A 25432-nucleotide genomic window follows, 5' to 3' on the forward strand; every position below is an offset into this window, starting at 1 on the left:
CACGACTACGTGTGAAAGGGATCTAGGAGTCAAGTAGACCACAAATTGAACATGAGTCAACAGTGCGATGCGGCAGCTAACAAGGCCAATGCAATTTTAGGTTGCATCAATAGAAGTATAGTGTCTAGATCAGGGGTAGGCAACCTTTTTGAGCCGGGGGCCGGGTTGGTGTCCCTCAGGCGACTGGGGGGCCGAAGCCGGGGGTGGAGCTTCAACCCTCCGGGGCGGGGCCACATGCGGGGGGTGGAGCTTCCACCCTACGGGGCGGGGCTGCGTGCCGGGGGTGGAGCTTCCACCCTCCGGGGCGGGGCCGCATGCCGGGGGCGGAGCTTCCACCCTCCGGGGGCCAGGCCTCCCCATCTTTGCTGGCCCCTGACGGGGCCCCAGGCGTCAGAGACCGGCAAAAAAGCTGGGGGGGCCACCAGTGCTGGAGGGCCCCAGCGACGGCACCGAGCCTCCCAGAGGCCCCCTGCCGCCGTCAGAGCCCACCTGGAGGGCCCCAGGGATGGCAAAGGGCCCCCAGAGGCCCCCTGCCGTCCCTCGGAGCCCTCCTGCAGGGCCCCAGGGATGGCAAAGGGCCCCCCAGAGGCCCCCTGCCGCCCTCGGAGCCCTACTGGAGGGCCCCAGGGATGGCAGCAGGCCCCCCAGAGGCCCCCTGCCACCCTCGGAGCCCTCCTGGAGGGCCCCAGGGACTGCAAAGGGTCCCTCAGAGGCCCCCTGCCGCCCTCGGAGCCCTCCTGGAGGGCCACAGGGACGGCAAAGGGCCCCCCAGAGGCCCCCTGCCGCCCTCGGAGCCCTCCTGGAGGGCCACAGGGACGGCAGCGAGCCCCCAGGAGCCCCCCTGCTGCATTCGGAGCGCTCCTGGAGGGCCCCAGGGGCGGCAGCGGGCCCTCCGAGGCCCCCTGCCACCCTCGGAACCCTCCTGGAGGGCCCCAGGGACGGCAAAGGGCCCCCCAGAGGCCCCAGCCGCCCTCGGAGCCATCCTGGAGGGCTCCAGGGATGGCAGCAGGCCCCCCACAGGCCCCCTGCCGCCGTCAGAGCCCACCTGGAGGGCCCCAGGGATGGCAAAGGGCCCCCAGAGGCCCCCTGCCGTCCCTCGGAGCCCTCCTGGAGGGCCCCAGGGATGGCAAAGGGCCCCCCAGAGGCCCCCTGCCGCCCTCGGAGCCATCCTGGAGGGCCCCAGGGACTGCAGCAGGACCCCCAGAGGCCCCCTGCCACCCTCGGAGCCCTCCTGGAGGGCCCCAGGGACGGCAGCGGGGCCCCCAGAGGCCCCCTGCCGCCCTCGGAGCCCTGCTGGAGGGCCCCAGGGACGGCAGTGGGCCTCCTATAGGCCCGCCGCCGCGGCTGCCCATTGCGGCTTTTCGCTGCTCTGGGCGCCGCCATTTTGGGTGGCAAAATGGCGGCGAAGTCTCGCGCGGCCTCTGGGGCTATGGGCGCCGCCATTTTTTTGCCCAGAATGACGGCGCCCAGAGCGGCGAAAAGCCGTGACGGGCGGCGGCGGCGGCGGCAACAGCAGTCGGGCCAGGCGGCAGGCCTCCGCAGGCCGCATCCGGCCCGCGGGCCAGAGGTTGCCGACCCCTGGTCTAGATCAAGGGAAGTAATAGTGCCACTCTATTCTGCTCTGGTCAGACCCCACCTGGAATATTGTGTCTAGTTCTGGGTCCCACAATTTAAAAAGGACATGGAGAAACGAGCATGTCCAAAGGAGAGCGATTAAAATGGTGAAGGGTCTGGAAACCATGCCATATGAGGAACAACTTAGGGAGCTGGGGATGTTTAGGCTGGAGAAGAGAAATTAAGAGGTGATATGGTAGCCCTCGTTAAATACTTGAATGGATGTCACATTGAGGAGGGAGCTAGCTTGTTTTCTGCTGCTCCAGAGACTAGGACCCGGAGGAATGGATGCAAGCTCCAGGAAAAGAGATTCCACCTCAACATTAAGAGGAACTTCCTGGCAGTAAGGGCTGTTCGACAGTGGAACAAACTCGCTCGGAGTGTAGTGGAGTCTCCTTCCTTAGAGGTTTTTAAACAGAGGCTGGATGGCCATCTCTCAATGGGGATGCTTTGAGATTTTCTGTATGGCAGAATGGGGTTGGACTGGATGGCCCTTGCGGTCTCTTCCAACTCTATGATTCTAGTTTGCAGGACCAAAGAGCAGTGGATGATGGGGAGTCTTGGAGATGTCTCATCCACTGGGTTGCCTTGGATTGAAATTCACTCAAAGGCAGTTAACAATGACAAGGTGTGGACAGCAGGAGGGAGAAGGGCACAAGCGCAACTGCCAAGAAGAAGTTAGAGGAAAGACAAGAAGGAGTGTTGGAGAAATAAGCTGTTCAGAGATGGCAGATTTTGTCTACCTTTCCTTGGCATGGCTTCGTCAGCCTCAAAAACTACAACCTCTAGTGTAGTGGACCAATGCTGGTCAATGAATGCAGCTAAGAAATGAGAAGACTATTCCAAAATGGGTAGCACAGGTTGGTTCCATGTGCATCATTCTATTTCTGGATACAGTTGTCTTTCCCCAAAAGTTACCTGCATATTCCAGGCTTAGCTGGTCCACCTCTGTTGTAGGCACAGGACCTCATAGCCTCATTTGAGTAGTATCAAATTTATACAACATGTCACTTGATCCTTGTTTCAGTTTCATCTAATTTGGGGGGGGGGGGGGATTTGGCACATTTCTAGTGTATGTGGGGATTTGGGGAAATAAAACGATTTCATTTTTCAACACCTTTGAATCATTGGGAGGGGGAGGGGAAATCACATTAAAATTTATTTATTTTTACCAGGACTGGGGGCTTTGGTATGCTGCTACAGCCCACCAGAGGCACACAGGATTGAAAGTACCTTTACCTTCTGCAGTTGGCCACCCCAGTATAAATTCTGGTGTGCAGACTGAGAAACCTCTCATAGGGTTCTCTGTTCAAAAGAAGACAGCCTTGTTTGGAAAATTGACCTTTGATTGGTTTGGGACCATTGCCTCCTCTGGAATAATGGCAACCAAGCCTTTCCCCACAGTCACAGTTTCCACCCATTTGATTCAGGGGGACAAAAGCCACCTTAAAGGGAATACAGTGTGACCCCCCATGCTTACAGGACCAGCACCCATGGTTTCACTTATGTCTGAAAAAATATGTTCTCTCTAGGCATTTTCTAGGTCTTCCAGCATGGTTTTGTGGATGCTTCCAACAGAGGTTTGCCATAGAATTGTGCTGGAGGATCTAGAAATACCTTAAGATGTGTCCTCTTCAGGAATCTCTAGATCCTCCATCCTTATTCTAGAGTAAACTTCCTCTGAGTGTCACCCATTTCAATAGAGTTGAAACTTGTAGTTTCACATTTTCACAATAAGTCTGGAAACTTCTCTGCCATTCCTCATGGATGCAGGAGTCTTAGTGTAGCTCTGCTAACTTTCATTTCAGTATAATGAGCCCCCTCTTACTTGTTAGCCTAATCTTCCTCAGCACTGCACAATAAAACTCATCCTATTTTCTAGCATGGTAGAGCAGCAAAATCTCTTCATCCCATCCTGCATTCCAAAGAGACTACAAATAGCCGGTAACTTTTGGGTTTGATGATTAGGATTGATAGAAAAAATTGTAACTAGAGAGAGGTATGAATATTTATAATATATATATAACTGCTGGAAGGAAGATCAGAAGTCATCTTTTTTTCACGGTGTGTTTTTTTAAAATCACTAATTCTTACTGCACTTTTCTAACTCATTAATTTTTAAAAAGCAAAGGAGAATACAGAAAATAAGGCATGGAATTGAAATGCCTTCAATGGTGGGAATGCAGTTTCTAAAGCCAGCATACCTTGGAGAAGTTAAAGACAATCTTTCTTCCCCCACTCTGTCCCAGGAGCCAGGCTAGATTTCTTTGTGAGCTAATGCATCCTTCTTGCATTATGCTATTAATACATTGCTGCTCTGGTGACCTTGCATGTCTGTCCCACTGCCAAGGAGGCAAATCTGGCCTGAGCCATTGCTAATAAGATCAAGAACAAGCAAGTGACCTGCCTGGATATGAGCCAGAACAAAGCTGAAACTTCTTCGTTCCAAAACTGCTCCATTTTTTGGTTGTTCGCTCCCTGTTGTGAATTTTGACCTAAAATATTTGTGGGCATTCTCTGGTCCTTGTTAGCATCATTTATTGGTTATACCCTATTGGTGCCCAGTGCACCTAGCAACTTGCATATAGTTCCTAGGAAGTCCTCCAGCTGTACAGCTTAGATGGCCAAAGCCGGCTCAGCTTTCTCTGCTGCGTTGTCAGATATTAACTGGATAGTTCATAGTTCCATTCAGTAATTAGTTAAGAGTAGCTAAGGAATTAATTTGGCATAATATTGGGGCCATGAGCCAATTAAAGAAGTTTTAATCAACCTTACATATTTTACTCAGTTGATCCATTCAATGTGCATAACGAGAAAATAGTTTTGAGGCAACAAGTTATTTAAAGATGGTGCTCATTTGTGCTCTAGCATGTAATATGTGCCAGATTTTCCCCAGTGATCCTGAAATCCCTGTGAGATTTTATTTCTGGTGCAGATACAGAAATGTTCAACACTTATCTGCATTCTTGTCACCAGTGATTGGGGAAAAATTGGTCCAAATGTTACTGTGTACCTTCAATTCATTTCTGGCTTATTGCAACCCTAAGGCAAAGCTAGCATGGGGTTTTCTTGGCAAGATCTGTTCAGATGGGGTTTGTCATTGCCTTCCTCTGAAGCTGAGATGGTATTACTTTCCCAAGATCACTAGGTTTCCACAGAAGAGTAGGGATTCGAATGCTGTTCTCTCAAAGTCCTAGTGAGTCCATTACAAATCACTACATCATCCTGGCCCAAATTAGTTCCAGACAAACATATCGGGGGCTGCACCTCCACCTCACAGCTGGGTTAAGGCCTCAATATGCTTGTGCCCCTCATTCACCTCTATTGCACTCCTACACAGTGGATTGTGCCTACCTCCTATCTTCCTTTGGAGCTTCGAAAGCTTGAAACAAGTTTTCGAAGTGCATTTCGGTTGTACTAATAAAGGTATCACTGTAATGTACCTTGTGAGGGAAACCAAGACCAGAAGCATTCGTCACAAAGCAAGGACTATCATGCTATTAAAAGGTAATGCAGAAATAAGTGTTTTCATAGTATTATTGCTACCATTGTAATCATATTAAAGATACTGTGTAAATACAGTATAGCGAGCACCCTGGTGTGGTAGGTCATCAACCCACGTAATGGAAACTTACACATGCAAATGTCCCTAACAGAATTCTGGTCAGTGTGTAACTATAATCACAGTGTTATGTTTCACTTGTACTATGCCATCATGTTACAGAATTTTGATGTTGCCTAGTTGATGATGCACAACACACAATCATTCAATCAGTGCAATACACAATGAAGGGCAACATACGAGTACAACGGTGCACGACAGCACGGCATGCACAACCCCACTTCTGTAACCCTCCACTATGTGACTGTTACACCTTGGCCACCCATTTGTGTAAAGGAATATATGGGTGCGTGAAACACTGACAGGGTGCCTGCAGGTATCTGGAGAATGCTGAGCCCTTAGGACCATTAGGATAACTCTGTAATGAAATAAATGTATTGTTAAATTAAAAACCAAAGGTAGGCAGGCAAGGGTCACAGTTTCTTTGGCAGGTTTATTGCATCCAGTTTGGAGTAAGAAAATTCAGAACTTTATATCACACCCACCCACCCCTTCTGCACATAAAACAAACATTGTCAAACCCTAGAAAATTCCAGTATTTACAAACAGAGAAAGAAAACCCTATGCAAAGAAGAGTTGATATAAATATATACACAGAGAGAGAGAGAAACACATACACATGCCTACATATATACACACTAAAGAAGACATTGGGTGTTCTTTTGAGCAAGCATTCTTTCAGACTGGGTCTCCTACCTCTCTCTGACTTCTTTTAAAGACCTTCAGTTTAGATTCTGAACTTTAGAACCAAAGAGACATGGAGAGCCATGATCTGTTGATCATTGGTGCACTTAGGTAATTCAATACTCAATTATTTTATATTCCCACACATACGCCCACATTAGATAACATTAGTTGTCCCTACATATACTTCAAAACACAAAAGGGCCAAATACCCCTTCTCTAGCTCCACTGTTTGTGTCACATCATACTACTTATGTATGCACATACCCCTCCATGGCAACTGCTTTCATGTTTTGCTTTCTTTTTAACCCTAGCATCTCATCTGTTTTGGTCTTTTCATGCAGCGGACATCTACTCTTCCAGATAATTAAGAAATTCTGATTCTTAGCCACACTTGTTCCAGTTATGTTAGACCTCTTCCACAGAATCAAATGTGCTGACTCCCACACTCTTTATCATAGTATTGTCACATACCTCTTTCTATTTACAATAGCAAAGAAATAAAACCATAAGCTATTGACTATCTATCTGATCCATCTACCACAACGATCAATATTGACCCACAAGACCATTTCCCCATTGTTTTTCCTCATCTCATGTTGTGTTTTCTGGGTTGAGTTTGCACTGAGGGTGATGATTTTAAGACTTCAGCTCACGACCACTTCCTTTCTACTTGGTCTGTCTCTTGTTGTATGCTGTGTTATAATGCGGATGTTGTGAAAGTTACCAATGGAGCTTATACCTGGAAAAGGGTTCATGGCATTGAGACCTTCCCCTCCCACAATATCACAGTGTTGAAAAGTGCTGTCTGCATGTGCGTGCATCTTGTTAACTGCTGACAAATTGGGTTTGACTTATGGTGACCCTACGAATGAGAGGAGAGCAAGTGTGGTGTAGTGCTTTGAGTGTTAGACTAGGACATTGGGAGACCAGCTTTTGAATCCCCACTCAGCCATGAAAACCACTGGATGACCTTGGGCCAATTACACTCTCTCAGCCATAGATGAAGCCAACAGCGAACTCTTCTGAACAAATTCTTCCAAGAAAACCCCATGATAGTGCCGCCTTAGGCTTGCCCTAAGTCAGAAATGACTTGAAGGCACACAATAATGAATGAAAAACCTCCAAGACACCCTGCCACCAACAGCTCTGCTCAGGTCCTGTAAATCCAGGGCCATGGCTTCTTTGATTGAGTCTTCTCTCCCTGTAATACAATCTTTGTATTTTCCTACTGCATTGCAATTTACTAAGCATCAGCTTTTCTAATAAGTCATGTTATCTTATGATATGTCCAAAGTGCAAAAGCCTCAGTTTGGTCATTTTGACTTTGAAGCATGCAGTTTCCCATCCATTTTGTAGATCTAAGTGTTGTCCAACAAAGACCTAGAAAACCCCCCCCCCTGCATTAATTTTGGGGGCCAAAGCATCAATATCTTAAACACTGCTTGGAGTAGCATTAGACCTTAAAGCACTCCTCATTCCCCTAAACACCTTGCTTCTGAAAACTTGTACCTTTAAGGGATGTGAAGAAGAGGGAATTTCACCCGGAGTTGCTCATCATGCAACCAGTTAGCAAGTAACACTTGCTGAAATTCCCTCTTCTACAAAACCGTTAAACGTTCTGGAGCTCTCTCTGGTTTCCACACAATCCCAGTGCAAATTCAACATTGGATTCAATTGGAACTAGTGGGATGGATGGGGAGAGTATGAAAATGGTTGTGTGAACCTACCTAGAGAAAAGCATCAAATATAGAGGCACATATTTTATATATGTGTTTGCATGCATATTATTTATATAAATACATACATATATATATAAATAAAGAGCAGAGCAAAACATGCGTCTGTGGTCACATTTCCTACAAAGGCAACAGAAGGAAGGTGCTACTCAAAACTAAGCCTTCAGCTTTTCTAGGTGGCAGATGGGTGCATATTTAGGTTTGTCAAAGGTTGGATATTCCCACTCTTTAAACCACCTTCTCAATGAAGCAGTACAGCCCAATTGCAACCTTATGAAAGACCTATAAATAGACCCACAGTTTCCTGTGGCATAGCCACCTCTACTGGAATATAGTTTTCATTTACTTCAATGTGCTAAATTCCAAAATATGATATTGCCATATAACATTTGGGGATATTACTTCTTTTAGAAAACCCTCTATGCCATAAAACTCTTTCATAGAATAGATGCTGTAAATATGTCCTTATTTATTTCCTGCTTTTTTCAAAGCTTTTTTTTAGGTAAAATGATCAGGCACCCTTGCTACAAATCCAGAGATGCTGGCTCCAAGACCCTAAGACATTCATATATTAAATTCTCTACAGACTTCTCATTCTCAACCCAGGGGACTGGGGAGAATCCCCACCTCAAATAGAAAGATTCTCCATTTGTTTCCAAGCAAGGATTCCAGGAATCTTTCTTCCCCCTCCCACTTTGTAAAAATTGGTACTTTTTTCCCTTCAAGAAATCCTGGGGTCCTTGTTTCCAACCCTAGCCCCTGCCTTTAACTGCTAAATTCCATTGTCCTCCCAGAAAGCCCCCAAGTCTATTTGTTCTTTGTGACCTCTCAGTGGCAGGCATTAAATGGTAGCTTGACCACTCCTCCGTGAAGCTCCATGGAGGCTTCAGCCCAGTTGATGAGGTCGCCACCAGCAAAGCTAGTACAGGTTGCCATCTTGTAAACTTCTCCTGGTGTCAAAATATGGCCCCACATGTTGAAATCTGAGATTTCTCCAATGAAGGCTTGAGTGGCATCAAAGCGGCCACCAAGAGTGTCCTAAGGGAAGAGAAGTTCAGAGAGAGAAAGAAATAAAATCAATCAACCAACCAATCAATCAGTCTAGAACAGACCTGGGCAAAGTGTGGCTTGCAGGCCCCTGAATGACGCAGATACCACTACCCCGTTTTTAAAATGGGGGAGGCATTTTTCACCCCGAACCTTCTCAAAATGTATCAAAAGTAGAGATTTTGCTTCCACAACCCTCAAGGTTCTGCCATATAACCCCAACCCTTTTAAAAATGAGGCAGGGTTCAAAAAAGTGGCCAAAACTCAAGCCAGAAGTGATGCGATGTCATTTCTGGTCATGTCAGGTACACTGATGTGAGCTGGCAGAGTGTTCAGGGATGAAAAATCCATCACCAGTTCTTCTGCAGTTGCCCATGCCTGATCTAGAGGAATAATTTTTACCTGCTCCTGGCCCAGTACAAAAACACCCCCAGGTTTTATGGGATGCCAGGGAGCCAGATTCTCCCCACTCCCTCTTCGGACGCCATCCTGGTAAGATTCCCAAATGCCATCCCGGGTTGACCATGTCACACAGATATGGTGCCACTTGGCATCGTTAATGGTCAGTGGCAATGTGGCAGCCTATGAAACAAAGACAAGAAAAGGATTAAACCAGGAATAAGCAGACATGCAGAGCCTTCAGTATAGTGTTATTGTGTCATGGTTTGGATGGGACCCATTTTGTTGAACACTGCACAGTTTTTGATCTGGGAGAAGGAGATTTAAATCTGGGAGAAGGAGGAGGATCTGGGAGGAGATTCAGTGTGAGAGATTTTATTCAACTTTAACCTGCGTCACAGAGGTAGACTGTGCAAACTTCCAACTTTTTCTGGAAGGAAATCAATACATATAGAAAGGCATTTTGGAACCTAAGGTCAGGATCCTATGCTGATAAATACATAACAGACTATTTAGATGAGTGTTCTGGCAGTTTTAACAGCTACATAGGGAACTATCCAAGATCTCCCTACACAAAAAGAGCAGTCATGGTGACATGGTGGTGAACAACCCTGGCAACCACTGCCCATGCATGCTAACCACCAGAAGATGAGGTAGCCACACCACTGTTTGCCTCCAGCCAGAGGGCGATTCTTTGTAGAGCTGCCTATTTCGTCTATGGCAGCACTGACTTGGAAAATTGCAGTTCACCAAGCTATCCCTCCTATGGCACCTAGGCTCCAAGGATCTCTCCAAGCCATGCATTGAAGAAACTGATGGCTCCAGAAAAATGTGTGCCTCTTACTGGAGGCATCATGTGCTGAGAAATCTGCAGTAGTAATGCTGGGGAGGCATTCTGCTTCGCTCCACTGGAACTGAAAATAATCTTGGCTTGAGTTATTTTGCCTTGCCAACTGGTTTAAACATGAAAGCTGAATGCTCTCCTTTCATATCCCTTTATTAGCCTTCACAGAAGATTTTAAGGACTAATTAGACTTGCACTGCATTTCTAAGTGATTGAATGACATGCTAATTAAACACCTGGATGTTGTTTAACTAGAATAATTTATTCCAACCGCAGAACTGGATATTAGGGATGGTGTTGGCCAAAGAACATTCTAGCACACAATTACTAGTAATCATGGATACGTATTTCACTGCAAATTCTTGGTGCAATCTTCTTGACCCTTTATTAGTGTCAAGAACAATCTGAGAAGAACCCATTTAGAACTATATTCTAGAACTACAATGTAGAAGGCCTAAAACTGCAGTGAACAAGTCAGGCTTCTGCCTCTTGAATTTATCATTAGCCTCTCTTTAGATCTGGAGAGGCATCACTGACACACTTTAGACTAAGGGAACTTAAAGGCTCAACTTTGATGTCTAAATTATATCCTAGATACATAGCTTCCCACAACCCGTCAACAAGTTACAGTGGAACCTTGTTATACGCTGGTGTTTGGTTCCAAGATCCCCCGTGTATAACAAAATCCGTGTATGCTCAAGTCCCATTAAATATAATGGCAGAGCAAAACGGTGTCCCTTATAAAAAATGAAAAATCAAGGTTTGATAATTGAAATTTATACTTTTTTGGAACATTTTCAAACCGTGTATGCTTGAATCCGTGTATAACAAATCCGTGTATAAGAAGGGCTGACTGTACTAGATTAATTCTAAGCCTACAATATTGAACTTGCTCCCGTACCTTGTCATTGATTAGTAGTTCCATAGGATTATTTCCCCACTCAATGAGCACCACTTCGTTGGCTTGGCCTGGCACTGAGTATGAGAATGGGGTACCCATCCCTGGTGCCGAACTTGATTTGAGCCATAGGCAGATGGAGAAGGCAAAGATCTCATGATGGAGAGTAGGCTTGACCTTGACATACATATAGTTGGTGCGGAGGGGAAATCCCACACGGAAATCCTCAGAATGCTTCTCCACCTTGTACCCTGGAGGACAGAGGGGATCAGAGATGTGGTACTGAGCTGCCAACACAGAGAAATGGAGGGGAAGTGGGTTTGTCCATCCATAGGCTGCCAGCTAACCTGCCTATTTGCCAAGCATCCATCCACAGGCATGCCTCTTACACTCATACATTCCAATACCAATGGCACCTAAGGCTGAGTAAAGGCAACTGAAATAACACATTTTTCTCCTTTTTACCTTGCCTTCTCTTCCTATCAACTTCTTATGTTGAATTTTACAATGTAAGCTCCTCAGAACAGGGACCTGTCATATGATTTTTTTGTAATACTGCCATGCATACAGATGGTGCAACAGGCTTGATGATGGTGGCAATGGTAGGTGTTCTGTATTGCAGTTACTGATTCATAACCTAGAGTTACAGAGCCATAACTGCTCCATGTTCAGTAGGACTATGTAAATACCTCCACAGCCCACCTGAACAGCAAGCAGATGGATTGGGTGAAGGAGGTCTTTTCAGTTGCCAATTGAGACTGAACCCCCTCTCACTAGTAAGTGAGGTTGCAATCAAAAGCGGTACCCTTGTCACAATTCCTTGTAGCAGCCTCGCTTACTGGCAGGAGGTTGGAAACATCATCCTTCTTGTGCCCCAACTGGCAGAAGACCTCCTTTGTCGGATCCAGCTGCTGACTCTTAAGGTGGGCTTAGAGGAAGGGTCAGGACAGAAGGCATTATTTAGTTATGCATACATGACTAAGTAAATGATGTAGAATGTTGGAGGGGGAAATCAATCTGCTAACTGTCTGTTGAACTATCTATCACGATTCTACAATTCATCTGTTCATCCCTATTCATTGAGTTCATCTCTACAGTTATCTCTCTCATGAATCACACACTGCTGTTATTAGTCCAACATAGAGATTGGAATCACATAGCCAGAGGCTCACATGCCTTACCATGGCCTTTTTTGCATCCCTGCTTTAAGAAACGTCTGCCAAAAATGGACAATTGGATACAAGAGTCAGCCCTCTTCCAAAGCAGAGATTTGCTTTAAAGATGAATGAGGTGGAGTTTTTTCTCCTTCCCACCCTGAAACCAGAAATTACTCTTTGGTCACTTCCAGGTGTTTTTTTTCTGGTGGGGGGGGGGATGTAAGGGAAAATCATTTTTAGAGGAGGTAGTGGAGTCTTGAAGGGTTAAAATAGATGCTCAGAGTTGCCCTTCCCTGGTTTAATAAGCCAAGATGCCATTAGCCCTCAGCACTGCGAATGTTGGGCAAGGCTGAAGGATGTTGCAATTCATCAGCCTGTGGGGGACCACACTTCTCCAGCTCTGCAATAACCTATCTGTCCACTGAGTGTCCACTTCATTCTTTCCTGTCTTTCCATGGCCTATCTACCGATCTGTTGACTGTAAACTCTCCCATCCATTCTTTAGCTCCACTTTTAAAAAAATTTATTTATGATTCACCCACAACACAATTACAGCCACTTATTCATCAACTAAAAGGCTTATTGTTGTACTCACCAATTGGGTTTTAGCATCAGGATTGGGTAGCTAAAGAGACTTAACTACATAATACACATACGTCTTCGGATACAGGGTCTCAGTCAGCAATAACCAACTGAATGAATTCATTTTGAAAAGTAACTTGCCTAGCTCTACCTTGGGTCAGCCATTATCTCTCAGCCTAACATATTTCACAGGGTTGTTTGGGAAGATGAGGTAACCATGCACCCTGCCTTGAGCTTCTTGGTAAAAGGTGAAATATAAATGGAGTATATAAATATTAAATACTGTACTTCTGTTTATCCATTTTCTCCTCACATCTACATCATCCTCTCTCCAGGTGCCTGTGTAACTACTTACTGTACAAGCCCTTGCCCATTCACATTCTTATCCATTCATCTACCACTTGTTAAATCCACCTTCCTTTCATTAAATCTTTCTATATGTGTCCAACTAGCAACTGATCCATCCATCCATCCATCCATCCATCCATCCATCCATCCATCCATCCATCCTTCCTTCCTTCCTTCCTTCCATCCATCCATCCATCTCAGGGCTTGAGAAATTTTCCATTTGGCTTACAGCTCTGAAAAACTCTAGCCAGCATAACCATTTGCAATGCTGGCTGTGGAATTCTGGGAGCTCTTGTTCAAAAAGGGAACTTTTCCAAGCTGCCTGTCTTCCATCCATTCATCTCCACCCCACTAGATCAAGAACAGACGTCCCTGCTTCATTCTGGAGAACTCACCTTTCTCAACACTGTGTCCATGAGAAATGTGTTTGTGCCTCAGCCCTGCTGCTATTGGCACACCATTTGTGTGGTGGTCCGATGTGTTTAACTTCTCATGGATTTGATGCTCCAAGATGCTAATTTTCTTCTGAAGTGCATCGCGCAGGGATGTGGAGAAGAGAGAGCTGTTCCGGTTGTGCTGGGGAAATAGAGGGCAGATATATGTATTAATAATTGGAAGACTCTACCCTCCCTCTCTTAGAGCCTCAGTAGGCCTAGTTCTGTCTTTTTCCTTCCTTCCAATCCCTTCTGAAAGCCACCTTTTTCATGAAGCATTTGGCACAGTCCATTAGTTTAACAGTCATGCTTCAGTTAACAAAGCCTTTGACAAAGAAGCTTCTTTTAACAAAGCCCTTTTATGCCCCCTTTCCTTCTTGTTCTCTATCTAGCTGGAGGTTTTTTAGCAGCATCAGCATTAACAGGATAGTGAAAGAGGGTTGGAAAAACATAGACTTCCATGAATCTGAGAAAGTAGACCAAGTTTATGAAAACTCATGCTACAACCTCTTTCTCACAGTTAGTCTCAGAAGTGCTGCAAGCTCCTTTTGCATAGTGATAGTCCAGATTAACATAGCTATGTCTTTCAATTCAATAGACTCTCACTGTTGGGTTACAACAGCATGCCTACAGTAAACAATGCAATAAAGTTTGAGTTGGGAAAAAGCAAGATTTTACTCTATTTTACTCTACTGTAGCTGTTTGAGCCTGCCTACAAGAGGCAAGGTAAACAGAAGTTGCCCCCAGGACTCCTTACCAAGCTTGTGTGAGCGACAAAACAGAGAGAAAGAAGGAGAGCTGGATATAAGCCTTCCTCACAAGCAACCCCCGCATGATTAAGAAGCACAGACGTATACATTTGGCCACCAAACTGGAAATCATAAGAAAAGAGGAGGCTTGAGAAAGTAATCTGTCGCTGTACTTTGGACAATGCTCCAGGCGATTCAAGATGTTGATGTTTACTTATTCAAGGTTTATCTGACCTGGTTGTTTCATTTCACAAGTGCATATTGTTAGCTTTGGATATAAATGCCTGCTGAAATATATTGAACTGATCCTCTGTTTTTGGGGTGCAGAAACCTTTCCCTATTCTTTCCAAAGTTTCTGTTAAAAAGTAATGCCTGGGAACATAGATGTTTATCACACTATACTCTTAAAGTGCTACTATTCCACTTTGACTCCTCTAGCTGCCTCCTGTTGCATTCTGGGATTGGCAGTTTTAAGGAGGGGTATTTAGAATTCTCAGGCAGAGAACTTCTCTGCCTGAGAATTCTAAATACCCCTCCTTAAAACTGCCAATCCCAGAATGCAACAGGAGGCAGCTAGAGGAGTCAAAGTGGAATAGTAGCACTTTAAGAGTATAGTGTGATAAACATCATACCTACTTTGTTGTCAGAGATATAGCTGTACAGAAGATACAGGAGGTGTGGCTACATAGGGGCAAAACAATGGCATTGTCCTTTCAAATACAAATTCTGTTTTCTCCCTCCATCAGATTTTCCTTCAGTTCCCCAGCTTCGGCCATGAAACCCACTGGGTGACTTTGGGCAAGTCACATGCTCTCAGCCTCAGGGGAAGGCAATGGCAAACCTCCTCTGAACAAAGCTTGCCAAGAAAACCCTATGATAGAGCGACCGTAGGGTTGCCAGAAGTTGGAAGCGACTTGAAGGCACACAACACATGCAGAGAATAATAACAATGAAGCATTCTGAAAGAAAATCATATAGAGTGGTTTACAGTTAAAAAGAACAATCAATACAATTATAATAGAAGATTCATCCTAAAAAACAGAACATTAAAAAATCCCATCATGTGGTGACCATAAGGCTGCCATAACTTGGAAATGGTTTAAAGGCACACAACAGCAACAACAGACAACTTTTGGACTTTGAACTCAGTTTGCAGCAATTGAACTAAGCTTGAGCACCAAAGAAGAAAACTGGGTGGAGGATAGAGAAACTGGGACAACACTGGATATACTGGGAATGTCCTCGCCAAATCAGGACAGTGGGAAAGTATGAGCCTTTCCTACATTTGAGGGCAGTAGGCTGGCTTGGGGGTTTAGGATAAGCATCTTACCACTGTGAGCCACTTCTGTGAAGCTGCTAGTGGTCTCAGCTCAGTCCAGCTAATAGCAGGGCCGAAGGCTGCAGCTATAGAGAGGAGCGAATGAGGACGTGGCCCATCCATAAAAATGCTGTCCCCTTCCCATGAAATTTTCCTTCAGTCCCCACATTACTAGCATTGCAGTAACTTAAAACTTCAGTTGAGCATTTGGAACTACAATTTAGGCTGCATCTGCACTGCACTGGATCAATAATCCAGTTTGATACCCTTTTAACTTCCATGGTTCAGTGCTATGGAATTCTGAGAATTGTAGTTTTGTGAGACATTTATTTAACCTTCTCTGTCAGAAAGCTCTAGTCCCCAGAATTCCATAGATTTAAGCCATGGTAGTTAAAGTGGTGCCAGAGCGCATTATTTCTGCAGTGCGGATGCAGCCTTATAGGGATCCAAAGAAAACAGGTGGACAAAGTGACCCAGGAAAGGTTAACAGGTATGATTTTCAGTGTCTGTCTCGCTGCAATGCTATAAATTTGAGGACTGAAAGGAAATTTCATTTGCAGAGGTAGAATTCCTATTTGGGGATGCATGGTCTTCATTGTGCCAACCCCCTTCCATAGCTACACCCCTGGTTGAGATACATAATTCTTGCTTTCGTGTTAAGATGGGGGAAAGCAAGGGGAAAGGGCAGCAGGTGTATTTTTAGTCCCTACACCTAGGTTTAAACCTCAGATGCTCTTGTAATCTCTATTGCCGCCCACAGTGATGGCAAAAGCACAGTCCTGTCCCTTCTCCTATTGCTAGTTTTACCAAATCCCTCACGCACAGAGAGAAATCACTGGCGAAATTCTGCTCTGTTTCATTCTCAACCGAGGGGGGGGGGGTTGCATCTACACTGTAGAAATAATGTAGTTTGACATCACTTTAAGTACGGTAGCTACATCCTATTCCTATGGGCTCTTAGGATTTGTAGTGTTACAAGGTCCTTAGTTTTCTCTGCCAACGAGGGCTGGAGCCTCACAAAACTACAAATCACAGGATTATGTAGGATGGAGACATGGCAGTTGAAGTGGTGCCAAACTGTATTTTTTTCCTACAGTGTGGATGCACCCTGAATCAAAACTGGATGATCTACTTCACAGGGGTTCCAGCACTACTCTATTAACATTTCACAATTTCCACATTAAAAAGGAAGGTCCTATTTCATTTTCCTCCCTTCATTCAGTTGAAACCCAGCTGGTGCTGATATTTGGAGAATGGCTTTCTCATTTTCTCTAACATTTTACATATGAAAATAGGGGCACATGTGGCCAAGCAATATCACACACAACAAGTTATTAATGGGGAAGGACTGCAGAAGTTTGCTTTTGCCTGAGCCTACTGAGAAAGACAGAATCTTGCCTCTCCACCCTTTTGGGTTAATTGAGTACAAACTACTTTTCTACAAACTCAGTGCAGAAATTGAAGTAAGCTGAAGACAAAGGAGGAACATGGGAGGAGGAGGAAGAAACTGGGACATTTTAAAAGCAGTTGAAAAAGTGGAACCATAGAGGATTAATCAGGACTGTCCCTGCCAAATCAAGACAGCTGAAGGGTATATTTTCTTAGTGGTGGTGCCTAAGCTGGCAGTTTTCTAGTTTTGTTTCCAAAGATGATTTGAAAACTGCTGAGGGCTTTGGAGGACCACTTAAGGAACTTCTGTTTCTTCTACAAATCAAAGCAACATAGCTTAAGTTTAAATAACTTGTCTTCACTGACATTGGCAGTATCATCAAAATCAACGTGGATGGGTGGATAGATGTTGTTGCTGTTGTGTGCCTTCAAGTTGTTTCTGACTTATGGAAAAAAACCCACATAAAATGCAGTAAAAGCTTATGGTTGTTCTTGTTTTTTAAAACATTTCTGAAGTTTTCCTCAAATTTTCTAACTGGAGCTTATAGACCACACAAGGTTGGCAGGTGCGAATCTCTGGCCTAGGCTATAAATTCGCTCAGAAGATCTCAGGGGGCCTCCCTGTACCTTAGGTATCAAACAGCAATATTATTCCAATATGCTTTTCAATCGAAAATCCTATTTTTTAAAAATTGTTATCAAGCATTTTACTGCATTTTATTGCTTTTGCTGTTGCATGGATTATGATTTTGCAATGGTTGTTGTACATCTCCTGGCTCCAGCTGTGGGTACAAAAAATGGGCTGTAATATCAGGCCAGCATGGTGTAATGGTTTGAGCATTGGACTAGAACTCTGAGAGACTAGGGTTCGAAACCTGGCTCAGCCCTGGAAACCCACTGGGTGACTTTGGGCAACGGCAGACTCAGAGGATGGCAACGGCAAAACCCCACTGAAGAAACGTGACAAGAAAATCCCATGATAGGGTTGCCTTAAATTCCTAATAAGCTGGAAACAACTTGCAGGCACACAACAACAACAACAACATACTTTCATGACTAAAGTAACAAACACAAAAGATGCTGTCCCATATCTGAAGTACTTAGGATGCTATCTTTTTCCTATTTTCTAACAGTGCCTCAGCAAACTGGTGCAGTGGTTTGGCTCTTGGGCATCCAGATGATGGCTTTTTACTGTCTGAATCTGCGCCCATCAGCTGAAATATCCATATGAGATGCCCTGTCTTTGGAGGTTATGGTCTTCTCGGTCGTGGTACCCTTCCTCTTGAATTTTGTAGTGATTGTTGCCAACCATTAGATGGCAGGAATTAATTTCTATTGGTATCCTTTTTGTTGTTTGGAAATTATATCCGTATTGTCCTGTTTCGTTTGTTTACTTATTATTAAATATGTTTTGTAACTAGAGTTGTAATTGACTTTGAGGACTATAACATCCAAAATCCACAAAACTGTATTACCGTTATTGGACAAACAAAATGCACAAAATACACAGCGTAAACCTTCAAAGCTCCACTTTGAAATCTTGTAAAATGTATTTTGTGCATTTTGGTTGGCCAATAAAGTTACCACAGTTTAGTAGATTTCGGATGGCTACCTCTGGATATATTAGATTTTGGATGGCTACCTCTGGATATATTAGATTTTGGATGGCTACCTCTGGATATATTTTGATGACTATAGAAATACAAAGGTAATATGTGGAGTGGAAGGCTTTCATGGCCTGCATCCATAGTTTTTTGTGGGTTTTTCAGGCTATGTGGCTGTGTTCTAAAAGAGTTTATTCCTGACATTTCGCCAGCATCTGTGGCTGGCATCTTCAAGATTATTTGAAATAAATAAATATTATTGAAATAAATACAACACCTGTAATTTAGGATGATATCCAGTGAAAGAGGTCTTATTTAATAACTCAGCTGAACTTTAATGGAGGAGTGAATGAACTACTTACATCTTCATACATTTGTAGACAATGAACAAATAAAAATTCAGTTTTAGTAGGAAAATGCCATACTCCCCTAGCTTTCTAGTGATTGTGTTTATTGCATGTGATGCCATTTTAGAAGAGGCACCTCATGCAACACACAATCACTACAATGGCCATTTTAAAAGAGGCATCCCCTCTGGTGTAAGCGCATGGGTAATGTCTTTCCTAAAATAGTAGCTCTTGTCTGTTGTTTTATTAGGTATTTAAAAAATAAATGCTTAGGCTTAAATCTAATTCACAGGCCTGCAATGAAAAAAACTTTTTTCGGTACTGTAGCTGTTTTAAGTGTATTTTTTGGATTGCTGAATTTGAAAAAAGAACACAATAAAAATGTTATGCCACACACACAGCTCTTTCACAAATTTGATCTTTTTATCAGTTCAGGTTTTCAGTTGGATGCACATGTCCCAATGCAATTTCTTTTAGTGCTTTTGAATAGATGTTTGTGTTTGATATCAATGAATTAAAGTGTTTTGAAAGTCTATTAGAAAACTTTAACCCCTTTCTCATTCTTTGTGTGATCATTTATTTCAGGCTGCTGGTACACTGCAGAATTCATGTAGACCAGTGGCTCCCAACTTATCTAATGCCATGACCCTTTAATACAGTTCCTCATGTTGTGGTGACCCAAACCCATGAAATTATTTTTCTTGCTACTTCATAACTATAATTAAATAGGTATTTTCAAATGGTCTTAGGCGACCCCCATGAAAGGGTCATTTGACCCCCAAAGGGGTCCCGACCCATAGGTTGGGAGCCACTGATGTAGACTGACACCGGTTTATCTGTCGTGGCTCCATTCTACAGAAACTGGGTGTTCTAGTTTGTTGTAGCGCCAGAGAAGGCTAAATAGCAAGAGCACTTTAGAAATAGCACTTTACATTTCTATACCACTTCATAGTGAACTAAGCACTCTCTAAGCAGTTTACAGTGTATTACCGATTGCCCCCAACAAGGTGGGTACTCATTTTACCAACCTACAAAAGGATGGAAGGCTGAGTCAACCTTCAAGCCCTGTTCAAACTCACAATGTTGTGGCTGCAGTACCGGCATTTCACCACTGCACCACCAGGGCTACAAATCCCAGAATTCCATAGCATTAAGACATGGCAGTTAAAGCGGTGGTTAAACTGCATTGATTCTGCAGCATCAATGCAGCATCAATCCCATAATTATAACACAGAAATGTCAAAGCCAGTTATGGGGGGAAAAACCTGTATGTGATGGAGCAAATCTGAGATTATTTTTTGGATTTAGAATCCCAAATTCCTATAAAACCGGCATACATTTTTAAAAGGTTTTTATGATCTTCAGTTTTGTAGGTCTCTGTTATTAATCCCTACTATGGTTTATCTATTGTATAAACCAGTCAGAACTGAATAACATTATGCAAGTTCCAAGAGTGGTTTTACTCTAGCTGGGACAAAACAATGGAAGTAGGACATGATACATATTTCAAATTCTCTATAATCTGCAGGTAAGACGTTTTCATCACATTTTGTTATGTGATTCACACAAAACTAGGCATTTCACAGCATTGTTACTTGCCATATAAAACTGTTTTCCTACTGACAAAAAACATCCTTCAACTGTCCCGACCAGGCAGGGACTGTCACACTTGATCCTCTATCATCCCACTTTTCCTGATACTTTTAAAATGTCCCAGTTTCTCTCTGCTGTTCCCACTTTCCCCCTTCATGCTTGGCTTACTTCAGTTGGTGCAAACTGAGTTGATAGTGCAAATGTAGTTTCATACCCTCCACCTCTCTTGATCACTCAGTGACGGCCTCTTTTAGCTTTATTATTATTTTTATTATTTTATTTTCTTATATCCCACCTTTCTCCCAGTATAGGGACTCATTAAAGTTCTACCTCATTGATAACTTTAGCCATTTGGACCACCATAGGATGTTACTTGGCCAGATGTGTGATGAATGTATAGTAAAAAGCATACTATTTATGGGGGATTTTCTGTTCTATCTTTTAGGATGATTCTTCTATTTTAATTTTATTGATTCGCCCTTTTAATTATACACCACCCTATATGATTTTATTTCTGAATGCTTTATTGTTATTATTCTATGTGTGTGCTGTGTGCCTTCAAGTCGTGTCTGACTTATGGCAACCTTACGGCAAAGTGATCATGAGGTTTTCTTGGCAAGATTTGTTCCGGTAAGGTTTGCCATTGCCTTCCCTTGAGGCTGAAAGCATGTGACTTGACCAAGATCAACCAGCGGATTTCATGGCTGAGTGGGAGTCAAACCCTGGTCTCCAGAGTCATGGTCCAATAGTGAAACCACTATGCCACACTGGCTCCCTGTTATTATTCTGTTGTTGTTGTTGTGTGTCTTCAAATAGTTGCCAACTTATGGAGACCCTAAGGCAAATCTATCATGGGGTTTTCTTGACCAGATTTGTTCAGAGAAGGTTTGCCATTGCCATCCTCTTGGACTGAGAAAGTGTGACTTGCCCAAGGTCACCCAGTGGGTAATTATTCTACAGTATTACGGTCTAATCTTCCTCTCCTGGGAATTTAGGACTCCCACTTTTCGGACTAGATAGTGTGACTTTCTGCTTCAGAGATACCTAGTTAGTTACTACCACCTAACTTTCTTTTCTCTGTTCATTTCTGGAGGTTTAATTCTTCTTGCTGGAGACCGGGAGCTTCCCGGTAACTTAGAATTTAGTTCCTATACCTTGCATGGAATTAGTCTACAGCTTGTTCATGCATACATGTTCATGACGTGCTAAAGATGGGCACTAAACAATTATAGCAGTCTCTCCAACATTTCACAAATGTAAACTGGGACACATATAGCCAAGCGATATCAAAGTGTAGTCAAAATGCCAAAAGTTATTGAGGAAGAACACACAATGTAAGAGATGCTGCAGCTGTTTGCTTTTGCCTGAGCTTACTGGGAAGGACAAGGCTCCACTCCTTTCTCTCCTCTCCTCCCAGTTTAATTAACTGAGTGCAGACTACTGTTGCACTTTGAACTCAGCCTTCAGAAATTGATGTAAGCTGAGGGACAAAGTGGGAAAGTGAGAGAAGGGGAGAGAAACTGGGGCATTTTTAAAGCAGCTGAAAAAGTGGGACAAAGGAGGATTAATTAGGATTGTCCCTGCTAATAGGGACATATGAAGGGTATATTATAGTGCTATATTCCTGTTTAACTGCCATGTCAGCATCCTATGGAATCCTAGGGTTTGTAATTTGGTGAAGCACTAGAGCTCTCTGGAAGAACATTCTAAATACCTCTCCCAAAACTGCAGATCCCAGAGCTCCATAGGACAGAACCATGGAAATTGAAGTGAAATCATAGTACTACATAATAATGTGAAAGGGCCCTATGACGTGCAATAATGGTTAACATGTGCACATGAGATATAATGCCAAAGTAAAATGTTAATATCTACAGACATGAATAAAAGAGGGGAGTGGAGATGGCAGATTTGGGAAAGAGTGCAAGAACTGATGGTTGATGAGAAGTTGCATGGCTAAGGAGTAGATGGACAAATCTGAGGAGAATTAATAAGTGCATTGTGGGTGGGGTGGGGGGAATATTTTTCTCAAAAAGAAGTATCTGATGTACAAGTGTGGTACCTGTAGATGCTCCAGTCTCTCCTTGAGTGATTCCAGCATCCGCTCCATCTGGTTCACTCCTGCAGATGTCTCCTTAGGTGGATCCTCCATGGTGTTGGCAGCTGCAGCTCCCTTACGAAAGGCATCGTGGGTGTTGTGTCCCACTTGTAGTTCATGATGCTCATGTTGTCCAAAATGATGGTATTCATTTTCCCTAGCATGGATGCTTTCATGGGGTTCTTGGTGGCCTGCTTCATGGTGTCCCCTATGACCATCTTCATGGTGGCCTGGAAGTTCAACCTCATGAAGTGCCCGGTGACCATCTTCATGGTGGACCCGATGCCCACTCTCATGATGGCTTCGATGGCCTCCTTCAGGATGCCCATGCCCATGCCCATGCCCATGCCCATGGCTGTGATTCTCTTCATGATGACCACTATGGTGCTCCACACCATGTCTTCGAGAATGGGCTTCGCAGCGGGTCAGCTTGGCTGTCAGTTCCCGCACTGTTTCTCTTTGGTCGAGGATCATCTCCTTCTGGTGCACCACCGTCTCCCGCAGGTGCAGGATTGTTTCCTTGGCTTCTTCAAGAGTTCCTACCCAATGCCCTGTGCCCCCACTGTTGGCTCCTGCCCCATGGCGCTGCTGCTGGCTTGCTGACTGGCAGCCATTATCCATGTCCAGTGGCATAGGACTGCAGATAAACTTTGGCAAGGCATAGTCAGAGGCTGATACCAGAGAGGGGAAAACGAGGCAGAGCAATGCCCAGTGCAAGCCCATTTCCATAACAATATGGAAGATGGGAAAGGGATAGGGATGGAGATTACAGTTCAGGATGGATTTGATAGCCAAGGAAGGAGAACAGAGACAAGTCCAGCTAGAGGCTACTACTCTACAATCTAAGGACCATGTCACACAACAGATTTAGATGTAACATCCATCATCCAGGTCCTGTCGTAGAAAACTAACCCACAAATTCAAAAAAGAAATTCAAGATGCCTGTTCAGTGCCACAAAAAGACAGTTTGAAGGCCTCTTTTAGGAAGTAGATCCAAATGTCTTTGGTAGATAAGGGGAAGATGATCCAGTCGAATTAGAAAGTACAACGCTGCTACTGAAGTTGGGTCCAGCAAGCCAGCAATCATGAATGAGAAGTTGCCCTTAGATGCCTCCAAAGTCAGAGTTCCCTCAGCAAGTTGAGCAATTTTCTCCTTTCTCCTGGTTTCTCTGCCTTGTTACCCAGTAGAACCAAGCCGCCAGCAAGTGTCCTGGGACTGTGGGTAGGTGGGATTTGTGCTTTTCCTGCCTCTCCTTCCTGTCCAATTTGCCAAATCCTCTCCTGATGTGGAGAGAAGCATCGTCTCCCCTGGCGACTGAGAAATTAATGGGCTTAAGGTGTCACGGCAAAGCTCTTTCGTTCACCCGGCCCATCCTCCCCAACCCTGTTGCTAGGGCCCTTGCCCTGGAGCCTATATACAAACCTTGTTCATGCCACTGCCCCCAGCAGATGAGAGATTTGAACAGATAAAAGGCCACTCAGAGGAATTAAGGGACCAGCCAGAAACAGAGAAGCTAAGTCGGAGCTTTGAACTAATTTATCTGTTTCTCTTCTAACAAAAATGACTTCTATGGGGTCCATTATTCACAGCTGGGTTTAGATCGCATGGAGTTTGCAGAAGTCCAAGGAAGAAATTGTGCTGAATCAGCAATATGCTGGGATAGACAAGTAATATGTATCCCAAGATAATAAATCCTGTATCTGTGACAGATAAGTAGGTATATCCCAGCTATCCACAGAAGTGGCTCAGAAACAGTAAGTCATTTCAAAAGGGCCCAAACTGGTACATATATATTAATAAAGGGCCCCCATTACATATATCAGTGTCAGACATAATTTCATTGGCTGAATCTACACTGCAGAATTGATGCAGTTTGACATTGCTTTAACTACCATAGCTAAGTGCTGTGGACTTCTTGGACTTGTACTTTTGTGAGATATTACCCTTCTCAGTCAGAGAGCTCTCTTGCCACAACAAACCACACATTCCAGGATTCTAGAGGATGGAGTCATGACGGTAAAAGTGGTGTCACACTGCATTAATTCTGTAATGTGGCAGCAGCCATTGATGTTTTCTCCCTCTCCTTACATGGGAAAGACTCAGGTTGTTTCTCTTGGAGAGGGGGAGTATTTCATGCTATCCTCATATTCACTCACATCAGACTGAGAGTAGATGGTAGCCATTCAGCAGCAGACAGAGTCACTGCTATCCCTTGTAATACAGGATCCAGACCGTAAATACAGTAGGCGGCAGATTCCTTGTATCTGCCCTTAGGGTTGCCATATCCCACTTTTTAACCAGGTGGGGGCACCCCATCATCCTGGTTTATATCCTGGACCTGGGATTGCCCTGGGTCTGCTGCCGTGGCGGCGGGTGCACTGGCCGCTGCACGCAGCCACTTCTGTGGCCGCTGCTGCGGCCTTTGCGCTGCTCTATGCAGCGCGCAGAGTGTTGGCTGCTGCCGCCAAGGCCACTGCTGCCACAGCCTCTGCCAGGCATTGACCAATTCCACGAGAGGCTATGATGTCTGTCAGACAACAGTAAACATCTTGAATGGCCGGCGGAGTGGAGGAGGCCCCAGGGAAGGCAGAGTGGATCCTGGGATGGTGGAGTGGAGGAGTGGGCCACGAGGCAGAGGGACGCAGGAGCCAATACGATGTCCTGATGTTCCTGATCCCTTCGAAGGGCATCTCCTCAGCTGAGCAGATGCAAGCAGGGAAGGCAAGAGACCCCCCCCCCTTGCTCTCTGTCTACTGACAGGAAAAATCCACGGGTGAATGGCTGACTAAGAGGCTTTTAATGGGAGCGTGGTGCTGTATTTAGGGTTGCCATATCCCGGGGGGGCCTTTCCCGCTTTTGGACTGTTCCGCACGGTCCCGCCCCGGTTTGGTCCCGGTTTGGTCCCGGGGCACCCCCCCCCCCCCCGGTTTGGTTAGACGGCGGTGCCTTTGGCCGCTCTTCCTTA

The 25432-nt window shown here is 44.5% G+C and overlaps 1 protein-coding gene across 1 annotated transcript; it reads right to left on the reverse strand.

Annotated features, from left to right (window-relative positions):
- Positions 1 to 5738: 5738 nt before the first annotated feature.
- On the reverse strand, positions 5739 to 23691 carry LOC149303677 (neuronal pentraxin-1-like). Its single transcript, XM_089480608.1, has 5 exons — positions 22431 to 23691; positions 13330 to 13510; positions 10851 to 11098; positions 9109 to 9288; positions 5739 to 8697 (listed from the first exon to the last, which is right to left on the reverse strand). Exons 1-5 carry the CDS (start codon positions 23193 to 23195, stop codon positions 8488 to 8490), a joined length of 1584 nt encoding a protein of 527 aa, XP_089336734.1. The 5' UTR covers positions 23196 to 23691; the 3' UTR covers positions 5739 to 8487.
- Positions 23692 to 25432: the final 1741 nt, after the last annotated feature.

Source organism: Sceloporus occidentalis, unplaced genomic scaffold (assembly GCF_023333645.1).
Source record: "Sceloporus occidentalis isolate IW3139 unplaced genomic scaffold, rSceOcc1.0.p SCAF_14, whole genome shotgun sequence".
NCBI classification, from domain to species: domain Eukaryota; kingdom Metazoa; phylum Chordata; class Lepidosauria; order Squamata; family Phrynosomatidae; genus Sceloporus; species Sceloporus occidentalis.